Source organism: Odocoileus virginianus, chromosome 17, assembly GCF_023699985.2.
Source record: "Odocoileus virginianus isolate 20LAN1187 ecotype Illinois chromosome 17, Ovbor_1.2, whole genome shotgun sequence".
Classification (NCBI taxonomy): Eukaryota; Metazoa; Chordata; class Mammalia; order Artiodactyla; family Cervidae; genus Odocoileus; species Odocoileus virginianus.
The window spans coordinates 43,873,323-43,899,009 of NC_069690.1; the positions used below are offsets into that span (position 1 = coordinate 43,873,323).

Below are 25,687 nucleotides of genomic sequence, written 5' to 3' on the forward strand. Positions count from 1 at the left end.
TGTTAGGGTAGTATCTCTGTGTGCTGAGTCAACCATTTTCATTTTCTAAATCCATATTCTCCCTTTTTCTCTTTGTTCTTAACAGAACAGAAACAGCCCATGTCTTCCTTACAAAAACAAGCATGTTGGAACATACCCTATCTCAGAGATTGAGAGGGCTTGGACTCTCATAGAATCTGATCCTAGAATCTATTATTCCATTAACTGATGTAAAAGCAGTTTTTTCCCCTAATTGGGTAAAAAGTTAAGTGAGAAATTATAAAACAATTTTTTTTATTTTCATGGTTTTTATATTAATATGGGGTATTGTTACAGCACTAGCATGTAGGAATTATTACTCATCCTTTATACCTTTAAATATTTAATTTTTAATACTAAAGCTGGAAATGCATTAAACTGTCCTTTTCCTTCATAGGCATTTGGCACAAACCAAGAGGATTATGCAAGTTACATTATGAATGGTATCATCAAATGGGGTGATCCAGTTACTCGAGTTCTAGAAGATGGGGAACTTCTGGTTCAACAGACTAAAAACAGTGACCGCACACCATTGGTCAGCGTCCTCTTGGAAGGTGAGAAGAAGTGATGAGATGGCATCAAAAGTTTTTTGTTGTTGTTTTTTTAAAAGCACTTACACAAAACCATTTAGCACATTGCAGAAAACTGAATTTTCAGTTCTAAGCTTGTTCATGATCTGAAAATAGCAGTCCATTCTGTGTTCCAATATTGTGCACAAATTTAAATTTTCTTGGAATAGAATGTTACTGATGATTGATAGCAACTAGTTTTCTTATAGGACTGTATCTAAATTTCTGTGTTACTTAATAGACTCTTATAATACAACATAGTACTCAATTCAGTTAAATAAATATTCACTGAGTACTTACTGTGTTTCAGGTGTTGAATTGGTTGTGGGAGACACAAAGACATTCACAGAAATCAGTTTGGTCATGAAAAAGGCCTAACTACCATGTTTGTGTGTAAGGGTGTATGAATGCAAGTCATCTTGCCCAGAAGTGGTCAAAGAAACTGTTCAGTATAGACTTTGAAGGATGAGTGAGGATTTTACCAAGTAGACAAAAAAGGAAGAATATTCTATTCACCAATTATTTTTTATAGTTATTAGTAGAACAACAGAAAAACTCATTGAGTCCACATGACAACGGAATCTAGCTCTTTCCAAAGGTCTGAGGGTGAGGGCTCCCTGAGAAACACATTAAACCAAGATCTGAAGGATGAGGAGAAGCTGGTTAGGCAGAGTAACTGGGGACAGTGTTCTAAGCACGGCAACCAGTGTATGAAAAAGCCCAGTGCTGGCAAGAGACTGAAACAGAAAGGGAGACTGGCTAAGACATGAGACTGAAGAAGTAGACAGGAGCCAGTTCGTGCAAAGCCTAGTAGACCACGTTAATGATTTAGACTCTTATCTGAGGGGCAACAAGGAGCCATTTGTAGGGTTTTTAGCACTGAAGTGACATGATCAGGTTTGTATTTTCAAAACATCATGACCACTTTGTGATAGAGATTGGATTGGAATGGCGAAAATATTAATATACAGGAAAGACCAGTGGTGAGAAGTGGTTGCAGTAGTCTTAATGAGAGCTGATTATGGTTTGAAGCTACATAGTAGTAGGAGAAATGGAGTTGTGTAGACTATTTTGAGGAATATTTAGGAGGTAGAATAATAGAGATTTTATAATAATTATTGATTAATTATTAAACATAATGAAGCTAACATTCTTTGAACTCTTAACTGTTTGCCAGTCACTCTGCTAGCACTTTACCCATATCTTCTCATTTAAACCTCACTTCAGTCCTGCAAGGGTAGATGCTGCTGTATCTGTTATTTTGTAGATGAGAAAGCTGAAGCTCAGAAATAGTAGCTAGATTGAATATGGAGAGAGGTATCAAACATGATCCCCAGGTTTCTGTTATTCAGGGCTGGTGAGTGATGTTGTTTACTAAGAGTGGGGTCTCTAGTAGAGAAGTTCATTTCAGAAACAAAGATCTCGAGTTCATTTCTAGACACGGAAGTTCAAGGTTCCTATAGGATGATTGGGCTTCTCTGGTGGCTCAACAGTAAAGACTCCATCTGCAGTGCAGGAGACATGGATTCAGTTCCTTTGTCAGGAAGATCCCCTGGAGAAGGAAATGGCAACCCACTCCAGTATTTTTGCCTGGGAAATCCCGTAGACAGAGGAGCCTGGCAGGCTACAGCCCATGGGGTCGCAAAAGGTTTGGACATGACTTAGCGACTAAACAACAAACATATTCCTTAAACTCACTGAATCAGTTCTATTCTATGGGATAATTGAATGGAAAATGTTGAGTAGCCCATTGGATATGCAGATGCTCAGAAGACGAGTCTAGCTAGCAGTGTACATTCATGAGTTGTCAGTGTGTAGACTATGGTTCAATCAATGGGAGTGGATGAAGTCACTTAGAGAAAGGGAAGGTTTGAGAAGGAAGAGGGCTCTGGGACTGATCGCTGAGGTATGTCAATGTTGAAGGACTAAGTAAAGCAGGAAGAGTTGACAAAGGAGGTTGAGCAAGAATAACCAGAGAGTTAAGAGAGGGAAAAGAGAACGTGCTGTCACAGAAACCAAGAAAGGTATTTAAAGAAAGAAGAGAGCTGTCAGTTGTATCAAGTACTCCTAAGACGCCAACAGATTACAGTGTTGGATTTGGTGAGATCGAGGTCATTGGTGGCCCTGATGGGAGCCTGTGCCATGTAATGGGAATGGAAGCCATGGGGTTGGTTTGAGGATGGTTGGAAGGTGAGTGAAGGCAGCTGGAGTAGATGATTGTTTAGGGAGGTTCCATTTTGAAGGGACAAGGCAGAGTAGTGTTGATAGTAGTGAAGTCAAAAAGGAGGCTTTTTTATTAAACTGTCAGTAGACTAGAGCATGTTTAAATGCTGTTGGAAAGGCTCCAGGGAAGAGGGAGAGGTGAAACATATTGGGGAGAGGGTTCAGTTGATAATGTCAGATTCCTGAGAAAATGGGAAAGAATGATTGGTCGGTTTATGGGTGGGAGAGGGGCACATTTTTTATTACACAGAAGGGAAGGAGGAATTGTCTAAATACAGGTGAGTTTGTAGATTTGGTTGCCTTCATGAGAAGACCTGAGTCTTTAGTTTTCTAGCCTGGTGGCTCAGCAATAAAGAATCTGCCTGCAATGCAGAAGATGCAGGAGACCTGGGTTTGATCCCTGGGTGGGGAAGAGGCCTTGGAGAAGGGCATGACAACCCACTCCATTATTTTTGCCTGGAGAATCCCATGGACAGTGGAGCTTGGCAGAATTCAGTTCATAGGATCGCAAAGAGTCGGACACGACTGAAGCAACGGAGCAGGGGCAATTTTCCCTGCCCTTAATATCTCCTAGGAAGATTGTATTTTTTTTTGTCAGACAAATGATTTCATAGAACTAATAAGTATTGATATGCATTTGAATGCATTCTCTCTCTCTTTTTTTTTTTAAAGAAGCAAAACCCTTGCATTTTGTATATTTAGCCAGAAGCCTGAAAGATTAAGGTTATGTCACAAAGAAAGAAGGAATATATTTCATCATACTTTTGAGAAATGCTAATCAGTTTGTTTAGCTGCTAATAAGAGAAAACATGTCTGCCACGAAATTGTGTCGGGAAATGTTAATGAGCAGCTGGTTGAGGCCTCGGTACTTTGTGGATAAAAGTTTAAACTTGTTTGGTTCTCCTTTGCTTAGGTTGGCTTTTTTCCCCTGACTTGCTCCTGTCGTTATGCAGGCCCTCCTCACAGTGGGAAGACAGCTTTAGCTGCTAGGATTGCAGAGGAATCCAACTTCCCCTTCATCAAGATCTGTTCTCCTGATAAGATGATTGGCTTTTCTGAGACAGCCAAGTGTCAGGCCATGAAGAAGGTATCGAGATTTTTACTTTCATTTTGACTTCCTACCTTTTAGATGTACATGTGTGTGTGTATACATACACATGTACATATACATTTATCTTTGCACATGTATATACATAGACACACACACACATATGTATATATATATAAGCCATAACAGTTATGTTCTTCTCAAGTGAAATTATCAGCAGAATTAGGGGGGAGGGAAACAGTGACTATTTTAGATATAGTATTTAACTTTGTAATGTATTTTTATTAGAGTACCTTTATCTTCCAGATTATGCTTTGCTTAGTATGTAATTAGGATTATTTTTCATTTCTTAAATTTGTATCAACTGAAAGGTCTGACTTAAGCGTGTTTGAGTAGAGTGGAGCAAATTCATTTAGGATTTTTTAAGTTCTCTCGTCAGTCTGCAAAATCAGACTGGGGTCAGTTAAGTTGACTATATTGTTTGGGAAAGAACAAAGTTATATCATTGGAAAGATATTCTCAAAACCCCTACAGAAAGATAGTGATGTCTTAGATAATAATCAGCGTCTGCTTGGCAGACCTAGGGCAGGTGGTCCTCGTCTCTCTGTGTTTCTCCGAGTACCATTTGTCACCTTCTTAGCATGGCTGCTTTGAGCCACCAGTGAAAGTTACAGCAACATAGAACAGGATCCTAGCGCTGAAAGGCCTCTCAGATCATCTGGTTCATTGCTGTCACATTCAAGCAAGTACGTGTCAGGCATCTAGGATAGTAGGTGTGTGCTCATTAAAAACAAAAACAACAAAAATCAGTGCTGAACACTCTTCATGCTGTTTCACCTTACTTGGTTTTCATTGATATTCTGATTTTGCATACTCCCAGACTGAAGAAAGTTTAGTTTTTACATATCTAGTTGAAGTATTTCTTTTACTTAAACTCTTTTTTTCTTCATGCTTGATTTCTTTATAGATAAGAGCTGGCTGTAAGTTACAAGTTAAAAGAGATGTGAGAAAGTCAGGGGTCTTCCCTGGTAGCTCAGCTGGTAAAAGAATCTGCCTGCCAGAGTAAGGGAAAAGAATCTTGAGAATGGGACTGCTACCCAGTAAAGACAGCTCCGGTGTGCTGTTACTTCCTTCCTAGGCCCTCACTTTATAAAGGTGTAGGATAGAATTACCTAAGTGTTTCTTTAGGGAGGAGATTGAAGAGGAAAATATATTTTTTCAAAAGCAGACTCCCAAAAAATGTAAGTTTGAGAAGTTAGTCTCATGTTTGTGCAGGCAGCAGAAAATCATTTGTGTAGACTGCTTGAATGGATGAAGGAGGCAGAGCTTGGAGCAGGATTCCAGCTCTGCACACTGAATCGTCGAGATAAATATTCTGCACAAGGTCGTTAAAATTGAGTGTGAAAGTGAGGGAAATGTTGCCTGACACAAAAAGAACTTAAATATCGTAAGACACACTACTGGTGTCTTGAGATGAAACCAGTAGTATCTATCATTCCTGGGAAGACCTGGACAGAATCTCTAGGACCAGGAACTCCTCCCTCATGTAGATGGGGTTGCTGTTCTTTTTGTTTGTTTTTTTTTAATTTTTACAATGTTTCCCTCTAAAGGGAACCCTTAAACCATTTCTTTTGGTGAAAATTTCAACAGCTCTTGGACTCCATAGCCACTGAACTTCCCATTTAATTGAGCAGCTGATTCTGTTTGTATTTTCCTAACTCCGTCTATCTCTTATACTTGTCTAAAAGTAGTCTTCTGTGCAGATGGTAATTTACTCCATTGCTTTTCACCAGCTGCCAGGTTCTACCTCAGATGTACTCTGACATGTGGGTGGATGGTCCTAGTCTTTTCTATAAAGTTTTTTTAAAAGTATTTTAGGCTCCTGCACATCAAAGCAGCTTTGTCAGTGTGAGATATTATCATTTTTATTATTTCAATCTCTTGCAAATTGACTTGAGGGGGGAAGGTAATATGTGCTGATTTTAGAGGCTTAAATGGTTAAATTAATGACTTAATAACTTATGATTTAATCTTTAAATTGTTGCAGCCTTTCAAGGTAAGGTTTCAGTTGAGTGGAAGGCCAAGGAGTATAAAAATGTGTCTATACCAGCTTACTTAAAATCCCTTGGATTCATGATTCACTGTCTGGATCAGCTGTATACTCTTAAAGTTGCAAAAAATATTTCTGCTTCAGCAGTATAGTAAATTCATATTGAGACTTTTTGGGTTCCCTTGTAGAAAAATATTATTCTCTGTGACTAAAGAACAGAATGGAGAAAAGAATGAAGCAGAGGTGTCTTAGAAATTTATTAGAGATACTGCAGAATCTTTCCCTGCAAATAGTTTTCACATTGTTGCCTAATGATAGCTTGACAAAAGCCTGAGGGCTCGGACCCATCTAAAGGTGCTCAGTCTTCCAGTTTGCTTTTGAAAATGAAATATAAATGCCATTCTTTAAACGTTCTAGTCTACCTCCCACCATTGTTCTCTTGCCTTCATTTTTTGTTTTGTTTTGTTTTTAGTGTGAAAATAGAAAGACGGTGTCTTTTTTTCCCCCAAAACACAAATAATTTATAATTTTTTGTCATTCTGGAGAAGACAGTTCTTTCCTTTTAGGTACATCCTTCCCACTCCCAAAATATAGCTTTTCCCAATTTCAAAACTAATTTAGAAAATGCAGAAAAGAACACAGAAGAAAATAAAGTCCATATTTGTTCTTCCATCTTCTTCTCAGACACACATACACACAACGTATTATGTATTGGTGATCACATTGGACATACTTGTTTTTTTTTTTCCACTTACTATAAAATTTTTTCATTGTCATTAAAATTTATCCCAATATTATGTTAAATTAGTAGCTGTGTAATGTCCATTTAAACATTCCTTTTTTATTTAACATTTAGGTTGTTTCCTTTTTTTTTCCCCTGAAAAGTTAGGTTGTTTCCAAGTCTTTTCACGATTATAAACAGTATTCTGTAGCACTCTCACTTGTGGCTGTTTAGTCGCTCAGTCGTGTCCGACTCCTTTGCAGCCCCATGTTCTGTTGCCCACCAGGCTCCTCTGTCATGGGATTTTCCAGTCAAGAGTGCTGGAGTGAGTTCTTCTTTAGAACTTCCAGTGACTGCCCCCATTTTCCTATTACATTTTTCTGAGAGTAGCATCAAAATTTACTGGCTGAGAATTTGGGCTTAGGTTTCTAATAGACCTGAATTTGAATCCCAGCTCCACTGCACTTACCAGCTCTTATAGTCACTTAACCTGTAAACCTCTATTTTCTCATCTACAAAATGAGGATAATATTAATAAGTGCCTCATAGGATTGTTCGGAGAAGGCAATGGCACCCCACTCCAGTCCTCCTGCCTGGAAAATCCCATGGATGGAAAAGCCTGGTGGGCTGCAGCCCATGGGGTCGCTAAGAGTCGGACACGACTGAGCGACTTCATTTTCACTTTTCACTTTCATGCATTGGAGAAGGAAATGGCAACCCACTCCAGTGTTCTTGCCTGGAGAATCCCAGGGATGGGGGAGCCTGGTGGGCTGCCATCTATGGGGTCTCACATGGTCTCACACTCCGTCTATGGAGTCAGACACGACTGAAGCGACTTAGCAGCAGGGATTGTTATGAGAATTAAATGAGATAGTGATTTTTGTGCTGTATCATACAGTGCCTTGGGATGTAATATGTGCTCAATAAAGTATAGTGGTTATTCTTATTACTATTATTGCACATACATTTCTGATTATTTCCTTAGGATGAATTCTCACAGCTGAGATTGCTAAGGTAAAAATATTAATGGGTGTAAATTTATGATAAATGTTGCTATTAAAACTTTTGTAAAAATATTAATGTTTATAAAACCTACTTCTTAAGAAAGTTGTTTCAATTTACACTCGCAACCCCATCATATAAGAATATCAGTTTCCTTGGACTCTTGCCCATAATATCTTTATATATCATTTTACTGCTTGGTTTTGTTACTTAAACCAAGAGTTTTTGTTAGTGGAGAGGGCCATTAGGCTTGCTTTAATGAGTATCTAAGATTAAGATACTTAACTTTCAGACCATTAATTGCAATTAAGCTATTACTTCTTATTCACATACAGATTCTGGTGCTAAAATATGTGAAAGTAGTTTATACTCGATTCAGTTCTACTTCTTAATTTGCTTAATAAATCCTTCCTCTGTGTAGATAAACTCCTCAATAGTCGCAAACTCTGTGTGAGGTATTATTCTCACATTCTGTTGGGGAGGAGACACTGTGTGTTCCCTTAAGGTAGCTGAAGTATTTACGTATCTTTTTCTTCTCCCTTATTTTGGTTTTGTTTCCCCAACATTATTCTGTTTAGAAATTTTAATTCCTTTATCCATTTCTGCATCTATACTTTAAGAAAAGAAAAAACCTATTTGCTAGTTCTGTTAATGGCATTAAATGAAAAAAATAACAATGCAGTAGATCTTGATTTTAACTAGTATGCTTTCTGAGTATACAGTCAGTACAGAGATGACATAGGACAATCTGATGTGATTACATTGTTTGAACAAAATTGAGTAAAAAAATTGTGATTTCTAAAACTATACCCATTAGTAAGGTCATATAGTCTTGTTTTTAAAAGGACGGAAAATTAATGGAAGACATTTTCCTTTCCACTAGCTTTGCAAGAAAGAAATAATCTTCTTTGAATATCCTCCTGTAAATCCCACTGCAAATTGTAGTCTGCACAGAACAGAATCATGGTGCCTAATCCTCCTCTTTTCATGGTTTTGTCCATACAAAGAGCGGAGCTGGAAATTGGATCTTTTGACAGCAGTTACTAAGCAACAGAATTTGGATGTTTTTGGTTAACATCCTAATATATCGTGTAGCTGATTTGTTGGAGATTGTGCTTGCAGTAACTGACAAGTGGACACCCTGTAAGTGACCACAGGTCCCTGTACTGGTGTGGGGGGCGGGGGGCAAGCACTTGTTCTTTTTGTTTAATATACTTTGTCTTCTGATGGTTGTATCTGTCTGGCACGCCAAAGAGGATTGTGCAGCTCTTCAGTAGAACTTAACTTTCAGACCTTGTGACTTCTTATGTTATTAAAGATATCCCAGTCTGTCTCTCATGTTTTGTGAAAATGTAAGAATTTTTCCTGAAAAGCAGAGAGAACAAATAAGGGAATTTGAGGTCATTTCCAGGAAGCTTGAGCACTTTGCCAAAAGTATAGGTCCACTTGCTGAGTCAGTTTCATAGAAGACAGCTGATGTTTGCTTGGTCTACTCCCAAGTTATTTTTAGAAATGAGAGATTATTACTGATAGCACCGATTTGAATTTGCTCACTTACATTTTTATGTGCTACCAAATATGATTAGAGTATGCTTTCAACTAATTGCTGACAGATTTACTACATTGGGGATTTTCTAAGTATCAAATTCCTACTGTCAACAGATTCCTACTCACTCGGTACTTCATGCCAACCACTTCTGAATTGAGGTGAACTCTTTCAGCCCTGAAAGAACCAGAGAATTTGGCTTCACTTACCTCAGAGCCCTAAAGAGGTTCTAGAAAATGGAGGACAGACTCTACTTGGAGTACGCTTTGCTGGGGTTTGTGATTCTAAAAGGCTGGGATTAACGTGGAGCTAATGCTGGCATGTTCCCATTTGCATTCATATAGACTCCAGAGGCTGCAGCTGCTGCCCACCCCCTATACACAGGTGGTTCCCAGCTCATGTGAAGATTCCAGGAGTGGGCTCAGTGCCTTGAGAGCTCTCGGCGCCCTCAAGGCCCATGACCAAACCTGCCCCCAAGCCCTCGGCAACAGGAGCTCCATACCTCCTTTCACAGTGTATCCAGCATGCTCCTGCCACAGGCCCAGGCTCCCCACGTTTTAGGTCGTCTCTCATGACCCACAGCCTGCCTTTGCACACAAGAGAGGAGGCACCAAAGAGGTTCATGCTGACAGTCTCCTTATGTCCACAGCTAAGTAGACTATGGGTTTTTGTGTTTTCTAGAGTCTTCATCTTCTAGAGTAGACCTCTCATTTTTGCCCTGTTGACTGTTGTCACTCTTCTCCACACTTTTTTTCTTTCTTTCATTCTCCCCATTCTTTTCTTCAGCCTTCTTTTTCAGACTTCTCACCTAACTCTCAGGATACATATATTCTGATAAGTTTACATGCTCTAGGAAACTCCCTGATAGAGCTGGGAAGACCATATCTTCCAGTTTGCTGTGTGCAGTCATGGTTTTTACCTGTTTTTCTAGCAGGATTATTAACAGCTCCCCTCTTTCAAGTGTTCTACTTTGCATGATAACTTCTGTGATCCCCTACTGATAACCTCTCCAGCAAGAAAAACTTGAGCATCGTACTTTCATCTTACTACATGAAAGGATCAGAATTTAAGTTAATTTTTTAAAGAGTCTGTAAGATACCACCAGTAGCCCCAGCTTCAGGCCACCTGGCTAAATGTTGTTTTGGCTTTTGGTCTGGAGAAGGCACTGTGTATTCACTGGGTGCTATTACTGATGGCAAGTTCAGCACTTCAGTTGTTGTGTCTGAGCTGAGGCAGTTTGTACAGTTTTTCTTTTTCTGCATCTCTCCTTCTAGTACCTCTTCTCCTTTGGGGGTTTATCTGTCTGCAGTCATCGTAGAACTTCCCCACTCAGTATGTAAATATCTCAGACTTTAGTCTGGCAGCTAATTGCATATACTTGCCAGTGGAGTCCGGGTAGCATGGGGCCAGGAAGCCAAGAATGAAGAGGCTGAGGCAACTAGGCAGAAACGTGGATTCAGGAGAGTAGTGGTGACCTTATCTTACACTTGTGACTACCTATGGGAAAGAATGTGTGTGAGAGAAGTGAGAGATGTGTGTGTATGTAAATTAAAGCAGAGGCAACTGAAACTGGTCAAGTTACAACTGGAACTGCACAGCCTTTGTCATGGTTGGTGTGTTGTTAAGGGAGGTAGCTGCAAGTACTCCTCCCCCATGGTGGTAATTAGTACATTAAGAACTGTCTGTAAAAAAGCAAAAACAAAACAGACTACATTAAAGGCTGGAGGTATCTTCTTCTAAGATGTTAGAGGTAGCCCATGCAGTCAGCTGTGAAATGATTTGAAATGCTTTGTGAATCACAGTATCTGAGATAAATTGGTGAACATTTATCATTAGTTCAGACCCCAGCACTGTCCTGAGTAATGTTTGTAAACTCTATAAGCTTTGAGCCGGAAGAAAGGCTGATTCAGAGAAAGTGTAGAACTACTGCAGTAGCCCCTCCACAATGTCCTGGGCCCCTGTGACTCAACTCCACGATATTGCAGTCTCTCAGACAGAATGATATGCTCGCATCAAAGCCCTTCATATCAATAGAATTCTGAGCAAATGTTTTAAAAGAGCCAAGCATTATTTTTAATGACTTCTAGAAATCACCCGAGTTTGCCACACTGGCTGCTGTTAGTCCAGTCTTCAAAAAAGAGCAAAGAACTGCAGTGGAACAGCGTCTAAATGTTTCCATTGTCTCTCTGTTTCTCTTCTGTTTCATCTCTCACCCACCACACCCCATGCACACAGCGCAGATGCTGACCCCTCTTCCTTCTAGTTCTTACTGACGTGTTAGTTCCTGCAGTGCTCCTGGATTTTCTCTGTGCCTCCTTATGATTGATATGCTCCGCTTAGATCACTTTCTCCCCTCTTTCCTAGTGAATGGTTTATCCTTCAGTTCTCAGCTTAAATGTCACTTCCTGAATTTAGAACATCATCGATTTCATAAGCTTTTATATCAGTCACAATAGGCTAAATTATGCTGTGATAATGAATAGCCCCCAGAATCTCAGGGGCTGAACACTACAGAGTTTATTTCTGTTCACACTACATGTCCACCGTAACTCAGAGAGGAGGCTCTGCTGCAGCTTCCGAGAGACTCACGTTACTAGGTAATAGTGGTTCCATCGCACGTGTGATTCCACGATAGCCAAGCCAGGAGAAAGAAAGCACAGTGAACCAAGCCATGGCTCTCAAAGCTCCTTTCAGAAAGTGAAATACTCCACTCCCACTCCCAACGCAAACCCCATAACCATCCCTGACTCAAGAGGGGTTGGGAAAGTGCAGTCTGACCACGTGCCAGAAAGAGCACTAGGATGTGCGTGGCGTCACCCCAGACTCCCACAGCTCCTGGGCTGTGCGCCACCACATCCTCTTGTGTCTCCTCTAACCTCATCATGCTGTGCTTCATCATAGTTACAAGTGACCTTAGCTATTACTCTCTCCATTGCCTTCATAGTGCTTGACACATGATATGAATTCAAAAATATTTGTTAAATGAGTTAACAGAACAACGCTCCAAGATTCAATCCTCGGCCCTTTATTCTTCTACTTCTACCTTTGCTCCTTGAAGATTTCTTCCCTCTCATGGTTTCAGCATTCACTGCCCTGAATGAGATGTCCATACTCTGACTTCAGTCATGCATCTCCAACTACTGCCCTGTATGTCTACTTGACTTTAATGCATATATTTCAGTGTATTCCTTCAATAAGGGTTTATTGATCACTTTCTGATAAGGCATCATATTAAGTGACATGGATACAGAGAGAAATACAACAGTACTTGCCTTCAAAGAGCTAGCAATCTGGTGTAATATAGGGAAGAATACTATGAATCTGTAATATATACACAGTACAAAATGCTATACCGAAGGAAAAGAGAGGCAAGTAACTTGTGACAGGATGAAATTAAAACTTTGTATTGTTTCAACCATTGAATCCATTGAGCAGAAAATACTCTTCTGTGCTGGGTACAGGGGGGTAACATGAATAAAGGTTTTATCCACCTCACAATCCAATGAGGAGACAGAAGGCTCAGGATGAAAGGGTAGATGACTGACGGGTACAGGGGATGGTGCAAAGGAAAGCAGCAGAGGCATTCTTTCCCACATGTATGCAGCAGATGTTTATTAGGCACCAGTGAAGCATCAGACCCTGAAGACATAATGCCAAGGAAGACAGTTCCTACCTTAAAGAATATACAGTGTGTTAGGGAGGAACTTACCATGTAGATTGTCACGTGAGGTGACATTTTGCTTTTGGGTTTATTTTTGTTGATGAGTTTTTTGGGGGTTATTTATTTATTTTTGCATCTTTGAGAGTGACTTTTTGAGCATAGAAAAGACCATGTGTAGCTAGTTAGAATTTTTAAAAAATTAAAATTCAACATATTAAAATTATATAATTTAAAATCTAGGTTTTCAACACAAAAGAAAACTTAAACTTTAAAAAAAATCCACTTATTTTATTCTTTTTATAAGCCAAGTAAAGGGTAGCTTAAAAAGAGATTTTTACAACTTCAATTTCTTTAAATATTTTTAACTGTACTTAGACATTTAAAATGTTTTTATTTTCTCTTTGAAGTACTTCAGCTGTTTAACAAGCAAAACATTCTAAGTTTCAAAGTAAATCTGTCATTACATTTATTTAATAAATTAACACTATGGTGGCATAGTGGTAAAGAATCTGCCTGCAAGTGCAGGAGAAGCTAGAGACATTGGTTCAGTATCTGGGTTGGGAAGATCCCCTGAAGTAGGAAATGGCAACCTGCTCCAGTATTCTTGCCTGGAAATCTTGTCCATGGAATCAAGGACAGAGGAACCTGGCAGGCTACAGTCCATGCAGTAGCAAATAGTCAGACGTGACTGAGCGTGCGCACACACACACACACACACACACACACACACACACACACACAATAATATAATTATGGTGAATCTCAGGTTACTATTTGCAAGGCTATTAAAGTTATATTTCACCTTCCAGCATTAAAGTTTATCAAAATTAATTAGTCAACTGCATGTTTTAAATTGAACTAGCAAGGCTAATCTATTAATCTAACGTAGTAAATTTTCTTAATTGTCACAAATGCTTTAAAGACCACATATTCACAGGTTGTCTTTAAACATAATATGAAAAAGATTAATATTGTAGGTTTAATTTACTTTATTCCTATACCTAATTCTTTATCTTCTATAGTTAAAAGGTACCCAGTAAGGAATATCATGCTACTACCAAGCAAAATCAGGAGAGTGGTGGTTACCATCTTGGCACATTGAGGTTACTCATCAGTCAGATTGAAGTGGAATGCAGGGATTAATTCTTAGAAATGAAACCGGTGGGCTACACTGAGCACTGGAATAGGAACCGCCAACATTTACAAAAATGCTGGTCTCAAGACTTTGAGCACTTATATTCAACTAAAAAAGAATTAATTCTTCTATCTGGCTTGAGATTGCTACTTCCTTGCCAGGATATAACAACCTCCTTCAGTGCTTGCTTAATTTCCATTTATTTGGCTATCTTAAAATAATGTACTGTCATCTTTTGTCTAGTTCTAACGATGCCTCTATCTGATATTTTATACTTAACTTTAATTCTTTTGTAGACACTTTGGCTGTTACACTCTTATTTGGGCTGACAGAATTCTCTGCTTTCAACGTTATTCCTGTTTGACAGGGCCACAGTTCCTACACTAATAAAATGACATTCAGTTTTACCCTGCACATTCCTGTGGCTCTGTTTAGCCCTTGAGTCACAGAACTGAAGTCATGCCCCTGACAGAGGGAGGAGAAACCATTGTGATAAACTTGATGGATTTGTCAGTTGATAAATTCAGTTTTTCCTGAGCACGCCCCAGTGTGACGCGTCCAGCCCTCGGAGCTGAAAGTAGCCTTACCCACCCTGTGATCAGCTGTGATCCAGCTGTGATGTCCTGGGCAAGTCAGTTAGCTGCTTCGGGCCTCCATTTCCTCACTTGTGAATTTGTAAGAACTCTTGAATTTCTAAAGTCCTATTATCTGCTAAAGTCTAATTTTGTGTAGTCAGAAATATTGGGTGGGACTTCCCTGGTGGCACAGTGGTTAAGAATCCACCTGCCAGTGCAGGTCACAAGGATTCAGTCCCCTAGTCTGGGAAGACTCCACATGCCACGGAGCAGTTAAGCCCCTTTGCCACAACTGCTAAGCCCGCATGCTGCAACTGCTGAAGCCTGTCCACCACCCATCCCCTCTCGCTGCAGCTAGAGAAAGCCCTCACAAAGCAACAAAAACCCAGTGCAGCCATAAATAAGTAAAACTTTTTTTAAAAGAATAGAAATATTGGGTGTTTTACTGTGTTTTGGGATGCGGGGGGCATTGGTCAAGAATTAGCTAAATTTTATCTTCTTGGAAATTCTTGTAATTTTTGAGGGCAGTGAGATAATCCATGGTTTTTGTTTTCTTCTAGATCTTTGATGATGCATATAAATCCCAGCTCAGTTGTGTGGTTGTGGATGACATTGAGAGACTGCTTGGTGAGTCATCCCTTCTGCCATTGTACTATCCTTGCCACATTACAGCTAATGTCTCACAAATTACAAGAGAAAATACAGGTGTTTATAATCCATGGGGCAATAGAAATAGCTTTCTTTATCTAATAAAGAAATATAACTTCTCTTATATCTGAAGTCAACAGTGGTGTCGGTGGTAAATATGCCTTATGACCATAACTTTATAAGGGTCCATGTCTCGTATTTTGTATCTTCCACAAAGTTCCTTGACCATAATAAATGATTAGTGATTTTCATTGATGGATATATTTGCTGTATTCTGTCTCAGAGCTGCCTGTAGCTCAGAGGTTCCATTTGCTAACTGGGTCAGAACTAAGGAAAGAAAAAGAGCTTAGGGCTGGAGTGAAATCTACAAGTTAGCAGTAACACTTGGGGCAGAAGTTGTTAGCTCTGTCTCAGTTTCCATTCAGATGAAGCACAGACTGTATTCTCTTCCTTAGTTATCCCACAGAGTAAATGTAAAGACAGAAGTGAGATAATGTTGTGAAAGTTAAAAACATTCTGAAAGTTACAAGTCCTCTAAAGTAAGTTTTTAAAATACCTATTAAACATCTCCTGTGTTTAAGTGCATGCCTATAGAATACAAAGATAAATAAAACAGTCCCTGTACTCAGCTCATAAGGTGTATTCCACAAATAAATGCCAAAACAGTGCTGTTACTCTTATATTTTATTTCTTCACACAAACTAGATAAATCTGGGATAAATTCATTATAACAGTGGCTCAGGATGCTGTAACAAAATTGATTGAAGTTGATCCCACCTGGTAACTTAATAAATATCTGAAAATACTACCAATGCCTGGTTAACTAACCCCCTTCTTCCTTAAGGGGTGTATAATGGTGTAGTAATGATTTCTTATTAACTGTTCTTAACTACATTTCCCCTATGATTTTGAGACTTATTTTATGTCCTCTATGATCTATTTTCCTGTTTCCTAAGGTAGTGTTTGTTATAAAACAAAGTAGGTATACGTAGGAGGTCTTCTTAAATAGTTAGTTTTATCTGGTGACCTGGGTTTTGGATCTGCTATTTTTTGATACAGTTCATCTCAGTTTCTGGGATTATTTCTTTAAAAGCATTTAGGCACATACTCATAGCTCTGCCTAAATTCCTTTACCTAAACACAATTGAGATGTGTGGTCATAGCAACAGTACTGTGTCAGGAATGTTTGCCCTCCGAGTATATTTTCACTTGTATGAATAGTTATTATCTGTTCATGTTGGTTCATTTATTTGGTAAGTATTTGCTGAGCCCTTACCACTGGGCTAGAATCATTAGGGCTTCAGAAAAATAAGTAGTAAGATGCTGTCATTATGACATACATCAGCAAAAATTAAAGTAGAACGTGCCGTGTGTTCTGGGCATTCAGAAAAGGGAAGATCACTTTTGATTTCAGAGGGCTGCTGCTGGAAGGCAGCTGAAAGCACAGGGCGAGGGTGCACACGCGGTACACAGAAAAAGCAGAGGGTGTGACATTTGTGCCGAATCTTGAAGGATGAGTAGGAGCTTGACAGATAGAAAGTTCTTTGAGAAATTCACTGTTCTTCACCATCTGTGGGCCAATCTTCACGGCTTTACCATCATTTCACTTATGTCAAAGTACCTTACTTCCATTATTACTACTTGTTACTTCCCCTTCTATCCATTTTCTAGTATCTTGTTTTGTTGCCTTGTACTCACCTGTATTTGCCAAGGTTTACAGTAACTTCTTGGAAATGTTTAGTCATTAGACCTGGGAAACTTTTTTTCCCCTTTTAAAAAAACTGTCTCTGAATATCAGACAAAGATGTCTACACAAGCACAAAATGGATATTTAGAAGCTTTTTTCTTGTTCTCATTTGTTACATGACTTTTATTTAGGACTGTTTTTACTCTTGATGCAGAAAAATCTGTATGTTGGAATATGTGCATATGTATATCAAATCCCTAAACACAGCAATGTTTCTCTTCCAGATTATGTCCCTATTGGCCCTCGATTTTCTAATCTGGTACTACAGGCTCTTCTTGTGTTACTGAAAAAGGCGCCTCCGCAGGTAAAAATAATATAAGGAACATTTTCACAGAGTTGTTCCAGTAAATTATACAATGGTGCACTCTCTAAATAAGCAGATTATCAAAAACTTGTAAAATTATCTTGTTGAAGGGATTTTTCAGGGTCATCCAATCTGGCCTTCTTTCTGTCTTAAGGTAAATAATTTTCTTAATCACTTCTCTGAATCAGAGAAGTTTTCAATTTTTTTCTGAAAATCTCAAAATTCCAGTTTCAGTTAGTATTCTGTTTTGTTCCTTTATAAATTCACCACCATATTGCACATCCCTTTCCACCCCTTCTCCCATGAGTGATATTAATACATGATATTAATGTAGAAGTGATTAAATACATGTTCCCATTTGTTCCATCTTTCATAGACTTTTTCTTTTTTTTTCTTTTTTTTGCCAGCCTAGACTTTCTTTTTTTTTTTTTTTTTTTAATTTTTATTAGTTGGAGGCTAATTACTTTACATCATTACAGTAGTTTTTGTTATACATTGATATGAATTAGCCATGGATTTACATGTACTCACCATCCCAGTCCCCCCTCCCACCTCCCTCTCCACCCGATCCCTCTGGGTCTTCCCAGTGCACCAGGCCCGAGCACTTGTAGATTTTTTCTAAGAATTTTTATTTGGGGAAATTTATGTCCTGCAGGGAGTTTTGTTTTGTTTTTAGTTTTTACAGATGAGTTTGAATTTTTCTCATGTCATGTGGCACTTTTGAAGAGTGAGTTTATAGCCAGGATCTTGGTTCCCCTGGTTCCATTTTTACTGATGTGGCTGTTGGAGACTGGTGATTTTGATAGCTTAACACATTTAAACTGACCTATGAAGGTTGGTTAAATATGTTAATTATGGAGAGGCTGCCAGAGCATGTTTGGCTATGACACAAGACATGAATTCTCTTGGTTGATTCTGCATGTTGTAACCTTGAAGAAATGCCAACCAAAGGCAGATACAAAGGGGTGATGTACTAACTTAAAAAACTGTATGGAAATTCCATATTTGAAGTTAGAGACATAAATCAAGTTGTATGGAAAATATTTAATGTTAAGCTGGTGAATCTGATATTTAAGTTAACAGTTAAAACTGTATGTGTGTATGTGTTAGACCTAAAGGTAGAGGACTTGTCTTGATTTTCTAGGGTTTATTTTTTTTCTTAGATTAGTGAAAAGAAATATAACCTACAACAATCTTGAAAACTTACTGTATATTTGCACTGTGAAGGATTTTTTACATCATTTTTCCTGTAAACTGTTACTCCCAATAGTTGAAGTTTTAGGTTATATTAAAGCTGAAAATAGAGAAGTGAGTGTTTTTAGAAATAAATAGAACATATTAACAAATGACTTCCAAAATCTTGAATAAAGACCTAGGAATAACTGTTTCTGTTTTATAAAAATAATTGTAAGACCTTTGAGGAAAGGAACATTATCTTATTACCATAATTAAAAAGTCAGGGGAATTCCCTGGATGTACAGTGGTTAGGACTCTGGTCTCTCACTGTACCATTCAACCCTTGGTCAGGGAACTAAAAAAAAAAAAAAAAAAAAATCCCACAAGCCATGTGGCATGGCCAAGGAAAAAAAGTCAATAACAAGTGTTGGCATGCAGATGGAGAAATTGGATCCTTATACACTGCTGGTGGGAATAGGTAAACTGTCCAAACTTTGGAAAACAGTCTAGCACTCAAAAGCTTAAAGATAGGGTTTCCACGTGCCCTAGCAATTCTATTTCTAGGTATATAACATGCAGAAATGAAAATATATATCCACACAAGAAGTTGTACATGAATGTTCATAGACGCATTATTCATAATAGCCAAAAAGTGGAAACAACCCAAATGTTCATCAAATAAAATAAATGTATATACATATAATGGAGTATTATTCGGCATTTTAAAAAAATGCTGAGTACTTGCTATAACATGAATGAACCTTGAAAACATGCTAAGCAGAAGAAGCCAGTCACAAAAGACTACATATTGTGTGATTCCATTTATGTGAAATACCTAGAATTGGCAAGTCTATAGAGACAGAAACCAGATCAGTGGTTGCCTGAGACTGGAGGAGTGGGTAAGGAGAATGAGAGGTGACTGCTGGTGGATACTGGGTTTCTTTGGGGCATGATGAATATGTTCTAAAACTGAGTCCAGTGGTAGTTGCATATGTCTGCACAATCTACTAACAACCATTGAACTGTACACTTTAAGTCAGTGAACTTTGTGTTAATAGGAGTTACGCCTTAATAAAATGGTTATAATAGATAGTTTCAGAAGCTTAAATGGAGAAAGGAGGATTCTATGAAGAGCTGAATGTAAGGAGTAAGCGTACATGACCCAGCTTGGGAGAGATCTTTGGAACAGGAGTTGGATCATTAGAAAGGGATGTGGAACGAATTTCTCTTAAGGATTGGAAAGGAAGAATATAGGAACATTAAGAAGTAAAAGGCAGATCTGGTTGCCTTAGTGATCGGAAGTGGCGGGGATTCTGATAAAATACCAGCCTGTCCTTAATCAGAATTGGGTGTCTCTGAGCTGGACTGCTAGATGACCTGCTGTGTAAGAGAATCAGTGGCAGAAGAAATGAATGCTTAAGATATTTCTAGTTGGCATATATTTAACAAAATAAAAATGTGGTTTCTCTGTACCATCTTACTTTTTAAATTAGTTTGTATCCTCTGAAGAAAATAAGGGAGAATTTTTCAAGGTGATCCAGTGTCAAGACTTTGTCATTCTGAAGTAGAAGCCTTCACTTTGCCAAAGCATTATCGTGTAGGCTTTTCAGCTGTTTGCAGTTAAATATTAAAGTGTATGAATCCCAATGTTGTAGGGATGCGTAGACTTTTAGTAGAAAGCTATTATTTTATCACTGTCAAGGAAACAGAAAAGTTGTAGGCATTTTTCTTTAAAAAGAGGAACTGTACATGCATACAGTACAATGATCATTACAGTCACAGAACCTTTCATTTTGCATTTGTTGTAATTCAGCTTTCACATAGAAAACCTGTGTGTGCATGTGTGCACATGCTGAAATAAAAGGATCCTTTCAGGGGCACTATGTTGTCATGGATCAGGATATTCTCTTTGCTGCTTCTCCCCATCCCCCACCTCCCCTCCTTCGTTGTAAATTGGCTTTATTAAAACTGGTTCACAAGCCCTCCTTTTTTCCTTTGTGATTGCTTTGGTCTTGGATTTTCAGTGTAGGACTAAAAATTCAAGTCAGATTTCAGTTACTAGGATAATTTTCTTTGAATTTTAAATTTTTCTAAGTAAATGCATAGATTTTTAATGAACCTGGTATTCAGTGGATTTGCTTTCAATTTAGCTGGAGAGTTAATTTCATGATTGATTTATTAGCCCTTTGAAAGTATAAAAAGTGGTATCTGTAGTTCATGAAGACTGAAAAACATCATCACATTTTGTTTAGCATCTTTTTAAAACCAATTAAAAGCTTTTCTAAAATGGATTGAACAGGAGAAAATAAAACATGTTCCCGAGGTCTTTATTTCAATCAAGTTTCCCTGTGTTCTGCAGGAGAAGAGATCGAGGGGGGATAGAAAAATTGAAAAGGGCTGTCCCAGCAGGGAGCCACGCTGGAGAAAAGGGCTGCTCTGAGAACTCAGCAGCAGTAGCTAAGAAAGCTCCCAGCCTGCTTCATCTACATGCAGAGTCACACAAGGCATGGGGGTGCTCACCATCACCACAGAGGTTTCACATGTGCTTCCCTGCTGATTCCTGTGAAAAGCTAACAATTGGCTTGGAGGGTAAAAGACCACTGCAGTTCACCCTCCCTGAGCTGGATGTACAATTTATCCAGTGTTAGGAAATGTCCGGCTTAGCAGTGAGAGGCTCGAAGACACCCCTCCTTCCAGTGAGATTCCTAAAGCCGGCTCTTTTGCTCGATGACACTGGGGCTCTTTTCAAGTTTTGCAGATTTATGGAAGTCGAGGGGAATGTGCTTTTCAGGATCGGGAGGATGAAAGCCTTAGTCTCTTCCCGTCAAGAAAGAGGCAGTAGTAAGGCAGTAAGGCCAGGTAAACCTTCTTGCAAACTGTAACACGAACAGCTTTGTTATTTTCCTCCTAGATCTCTTCTGGCACCTTCTTTTTTTTTTCCTTCCGGGAGACAAAGTGCCTGAAAAGGAACTCCTCAGCTGTGAAATGACATGACTTCCTAGTTTCCTCAACAAGTGTGAGAGCAGTTAAGCCCATTAACCCGACTGCCTTAATGTTTACCTGACAGTTTTTGCAAATCAGTTTGGAAGACCTCATCCATCTGTACCAGAGTAACCTTGTAACTTACAGAGAACCACAGCCTTTTTACTTCAGTGCTTCCCAGCCTTTTTCATATCACGGCATATAGAAAATAATAACATCTAATGATATAGTTGGGTAAGTGAATGAGGCCAGTCACAGCTGGCCAGAGGTGCAGCCCCACCAGGTGCCAACCCCCTTCCCAAGGGCTGAATAGTATTGATACCATAGAGCATTTATAATTTATTCACAACATTCCAGCTGGCAAAATCTTTGGAAACTGTGGACTTTTACAAAAGAAGACCGCTCCAAATTAATAGCAATATTACTGAAGTAGACCTCAAAAGACCTCACGGTTGTTAAGACTTTTAGCTAAAAAATAAAGTTGTTGAGAAAAATTCCTTCCTCACTGCTCTGGCACTTAGGAATATTAACCTGAGAAGAAAGAAGTAGGGCTTAGAGCTGGGAAGGGTGTAATGTGTGAACCAATAAGACTGTTAGTAAATTCCTGATGGGAATTCAGGCAGACATGTTTGTTTCTCCATGGGTTTCATTTAAGGTCACAGATCTCTAGACAAGATTGCTTTTCCTGTAATCCTTATGTGATATCTCAGTGCAGTCTTACTTCAGATATATTATTAGGAAGTCTTGGTGATATTAAGCAACTCCTCAGGCTTTGGGTTGCTTTAGCGAAATAAGCAAATAATGGAAGAGACTCCAAATCATGCAGGCCTAAACACGAATATCTCTCTGTCTATCTGTTCAAAATTAACTCGGGCTAATGACTATAATATGACTCAATAAGATATATAACCACTTTAGGAAAGAGGTTTAGTCATTTTGCCAGACACATTAATTGTAATCACTGATGTGGTGACTTTTGCATTAGACTTCTTTATTGAAAAAAATCTGGGTGATGATTGACAGTTTAGTAGCCCAGTTTTCCCATTTGTTAAGTCAGTGATATTAGATGGCTACTACAGTTTATAAATAAATTCTCTAAAAGTATACTTCGCTTAGTAGATTATCTCAGAAAGTTCTGTGTAAGTTGAAAATATATATATATACACACACACGTGTGTGTGTGTATAGAACGGTTTTAAGTTCATCAAAATCAGTGAAAGAAATTTGGTGAGTCCTTTTATAAAACATTGCTACAAATATCTGCTAAATAAAACCATGTTTTCTTTTATTTTATATTTTATTTTTTAAATTAGTTTATTTATTTTAATTGGAGGCTAGTTACTTTACAATATTGTGGTGATTTTTGCCATACATTGACATGAATCAGCCACAGTAAAACCATGTTTTCTAAATAGAGTTTTTGTTTTGTTTTTCAGTAGAGCACATCTATAATACATATTAATTAAATACAAAAATTATAAGCTAGATATATACATACACACGCACCATTTATAGGTATCTCAGAATTCAATCTCTATATCTTAATCATAGAGGAATGCTAATGTTGTTGAGACAAAATATCTTCTCATTGCCTTCAGTCAGTTCAGTCAGTCAGTTCAGTCACTCAGCCGTGTCTGACTCTTCGCGACCCCATGAATCGCAGCACGCCAGGCCTCCCTGTCCATCACCAACTCCCGGAGTTTACTCAAACCCATGTCCATCGAGTTGGTGATGCCATCCAACCATCTTATCCTCTGTTGTGCCCTTCTCCTCCTTCCCCCAATCCGTCCCAGCATCAGGGTCTTTTCCAGTGAGTCAACTCTTTGCATGAGGTGGCCAAAGTACTGGAGTTTCAGCTTCAGCATCAGTCCTTCCAATGAACACCCAGGACTGATCTCCTTTAGGATGGACTGGTTGGATCTCCTTGCAGTCCAAGGGACTCTCAAGAGTCTTATCCAACACCATAGTTCTCATTGCCTTAAATGTTGATATATTATTGTGACATGACATCAGCATTTATCAGAGAAGTGTTGATTCTACCATCCTAGTGTTCCATGAGGCCATGAATCTAGTTATGAGTGTACTCTCTGCACAGCTTACTCATTGTATTGGACTTGGAGTCAGAAAACCTGAGTTTGAGTCTTAGCACAGACATCTGGCCTTATAGTCTTCAACTAGCCCCTTAACATCTTTGTGTCTATTTCTTCATCTGTAAAATGGTGATGATTCCTCCTTACCCACCCCATGGATGGCCAGTGAACATAGTGTAAGTTCTGTATAAACCTGTGGGCTGCACAGACATAAGGTATTAATGCCTTATTGTGAAAAGCACAGAGTTACTGAGAAGTCGGAGTATAGTGTTGTCCACAAAGAATGTCATTTGTAAAGAATCTTATTCTTAAAAAATGGTCAATGTTTCTCTTGAGTGATTTGAATGTTCCCATTGCTTGGAGCCAAGGGTTGACATCTAAGATTCTGTTTCTTCCTGTTTTCTTACTGTTTTAAAGTTCTTAGAGGATTAGTATTTTATTAAGGCTATTGTATAGAACTGGAAATATATCTCCCAGTTGTTTCAAGAAGAGAGGTGCCTTTAGATAGTCCACAGAACCTTTTTAGCATGTAAGTTAGGAAAAATAGAGTGTAACGGCTGTATATAGCACATTTCCATGGAAAGTGAGTTCTGCGTTCCAAGTTGGAATGCCCAGGTTCAAATTCCTTCCCTAGCAATACTGGCAAAAGAAATAGAAACACTCTACTTCCCCATCTCCCATTCGCTGAAATTCAGAAGCTTCTGGAGTCCTAAGACAAATACCTTGGTCTGGGGATTGGAGATCCCTATTATAAAAGGGAGAATGAAGTAGAAATAGGAATTTCAGAGTTCAGCAGCATGAGGAGTAGAGAGAGGGTCAGGGCTTCTGGTGGATTGTGGGGTCCTAAGGACACTGCCCATTACACAGGCCTCCAAGGACTGCCCCCCACTCCCTTTTTTCCTTCTAATCCAAGTGGAACAGAGTAGCGTTTCACAGCTTCTCTCCTACTTTCCTGTCCCCAAAGCAAATATACAGGCCTTTGGAGATTCCTGGGGGTTTATACTGTTATGGCATAACAACTGTTGGGTAAGGAGGACCTTACAAAGGTCTGTCAATATTCCTGATAGTTACGAGAATATAGGTGGAGCAAGGCCTTGATCTTTTTAAGTCACAACTTGGTCTGTAACCATTTTTCATCTTGACAGTCCTGCCTATCTCTCACACTGGGGAATATGGCAAGAGTGCTTTTCACAGGGAAAGCTCCAGACAATCTGTGTGGACCCACCCTTCCTCTTTCCCTTCCTCCCGCCCTCTCTCCTTTCCTTCCTCTCTTCTCTCTCTTTCCAGTCCTATTTAGGCTATATAAATAATACTATTTGTCGAATGGACATCTTGAAGCTGGTGGGTCTTAACTACATGTATTAATAGAACTGGCATTGGCAGTGTAAATGAGAGCTCAGGAGTTAGAAAGCTTGAGTTTGAATCCAGTCACTTAATTTCTGAGCCTCAATTTTCTCACTGTAAATTGGGAACAGTCATAAGAATTAAATAAAGTAAATGTTGATTATAATTCTTTGTAAACTACAAATCACAACTTTCTTTGTAAACTACAAATCACAACTCAGTTTAGTATTCACTTTAAAGAAAACTCTGACTCTTGTCTTTCCTCACACACAAAAATATATAAAACCAACAGAGTAACTAATCCATATCAAAGGAGGTAGGCTCCAGATAGCCAGAAGCCAGCCCTGTAGACACATCAACAGGAACGACACCTTCCTTGGCCTCTACCTGCCAGCCATCATGCTCTCACAGACCCTGCCAGGGCCGGCCCTGGAGCAAGTGGAAGAGGGTGCCGGTTCCCTGAGAAAGGAGTAATCATGGGGAGGGAGGACAGGGAGAAACACCATCCAGAGCAGGGAGATGAGAAGCTGGGTGGCTGTCTGCTAGTGACCCCCCAGTATCTTTATAAACTGGGCCAGTGTCAGAAACTGCCTGCCTAACTATCAGATCACTTTCCACTCAATCCTCAGTTATTCTCTAGGTGTGATTTCAGCTGTAAAGGAAAAAGGGCTGGAGGGAATATGCCAGATTTGTTTTCTGCGATTGTCTTTATATCTACAGCCACCAAACTTTTTGAAAGAAAAGTTTGCGCTCAGCCTCCCAATATTTTAATGCATTTATTATTCTTTAATTGATGTTCATATTAAAATGCACAAAATAATTTTTTTAAAGAGTGAAATGAAAAGCAA

The 25,687-nt window shown here is 38.9% G+C and overlaps 1 protein-coding gene across 2 annotated transcripts in view; it reads left to right on the top strand.

Annotated features, from left to right (window-relative positions):
- Positions 1-25,687, top strand: part of NSF (N-ethylmaleimide sensitive factor, vesicle fusing ATPase) — a 148,796-nt gene that overhangs the window by 106,683 nt on the left and 16,426 nt on the right. For both annotated transcript variants that reach the window (XM_020873383.2, XM_020873384.2), the window contains exons 14-17: positions 416-572; positions 3,764-3,897; positions 15,109-15,175; positions 17,168-17,247. In XM_020873383.2, the coding sequence (XP_020729042.1) occupies positions 416-572; positions 3,764-3,897; positions 15,109-15,175; positions 17,168-17,247 (438 nt within the window). The remainder of the gene's footprint in view (positions 1-415; positions 573-3,763; positions 3,898-15,108; positions 15,176-17,167; positions 17,248-25,687) is intronic.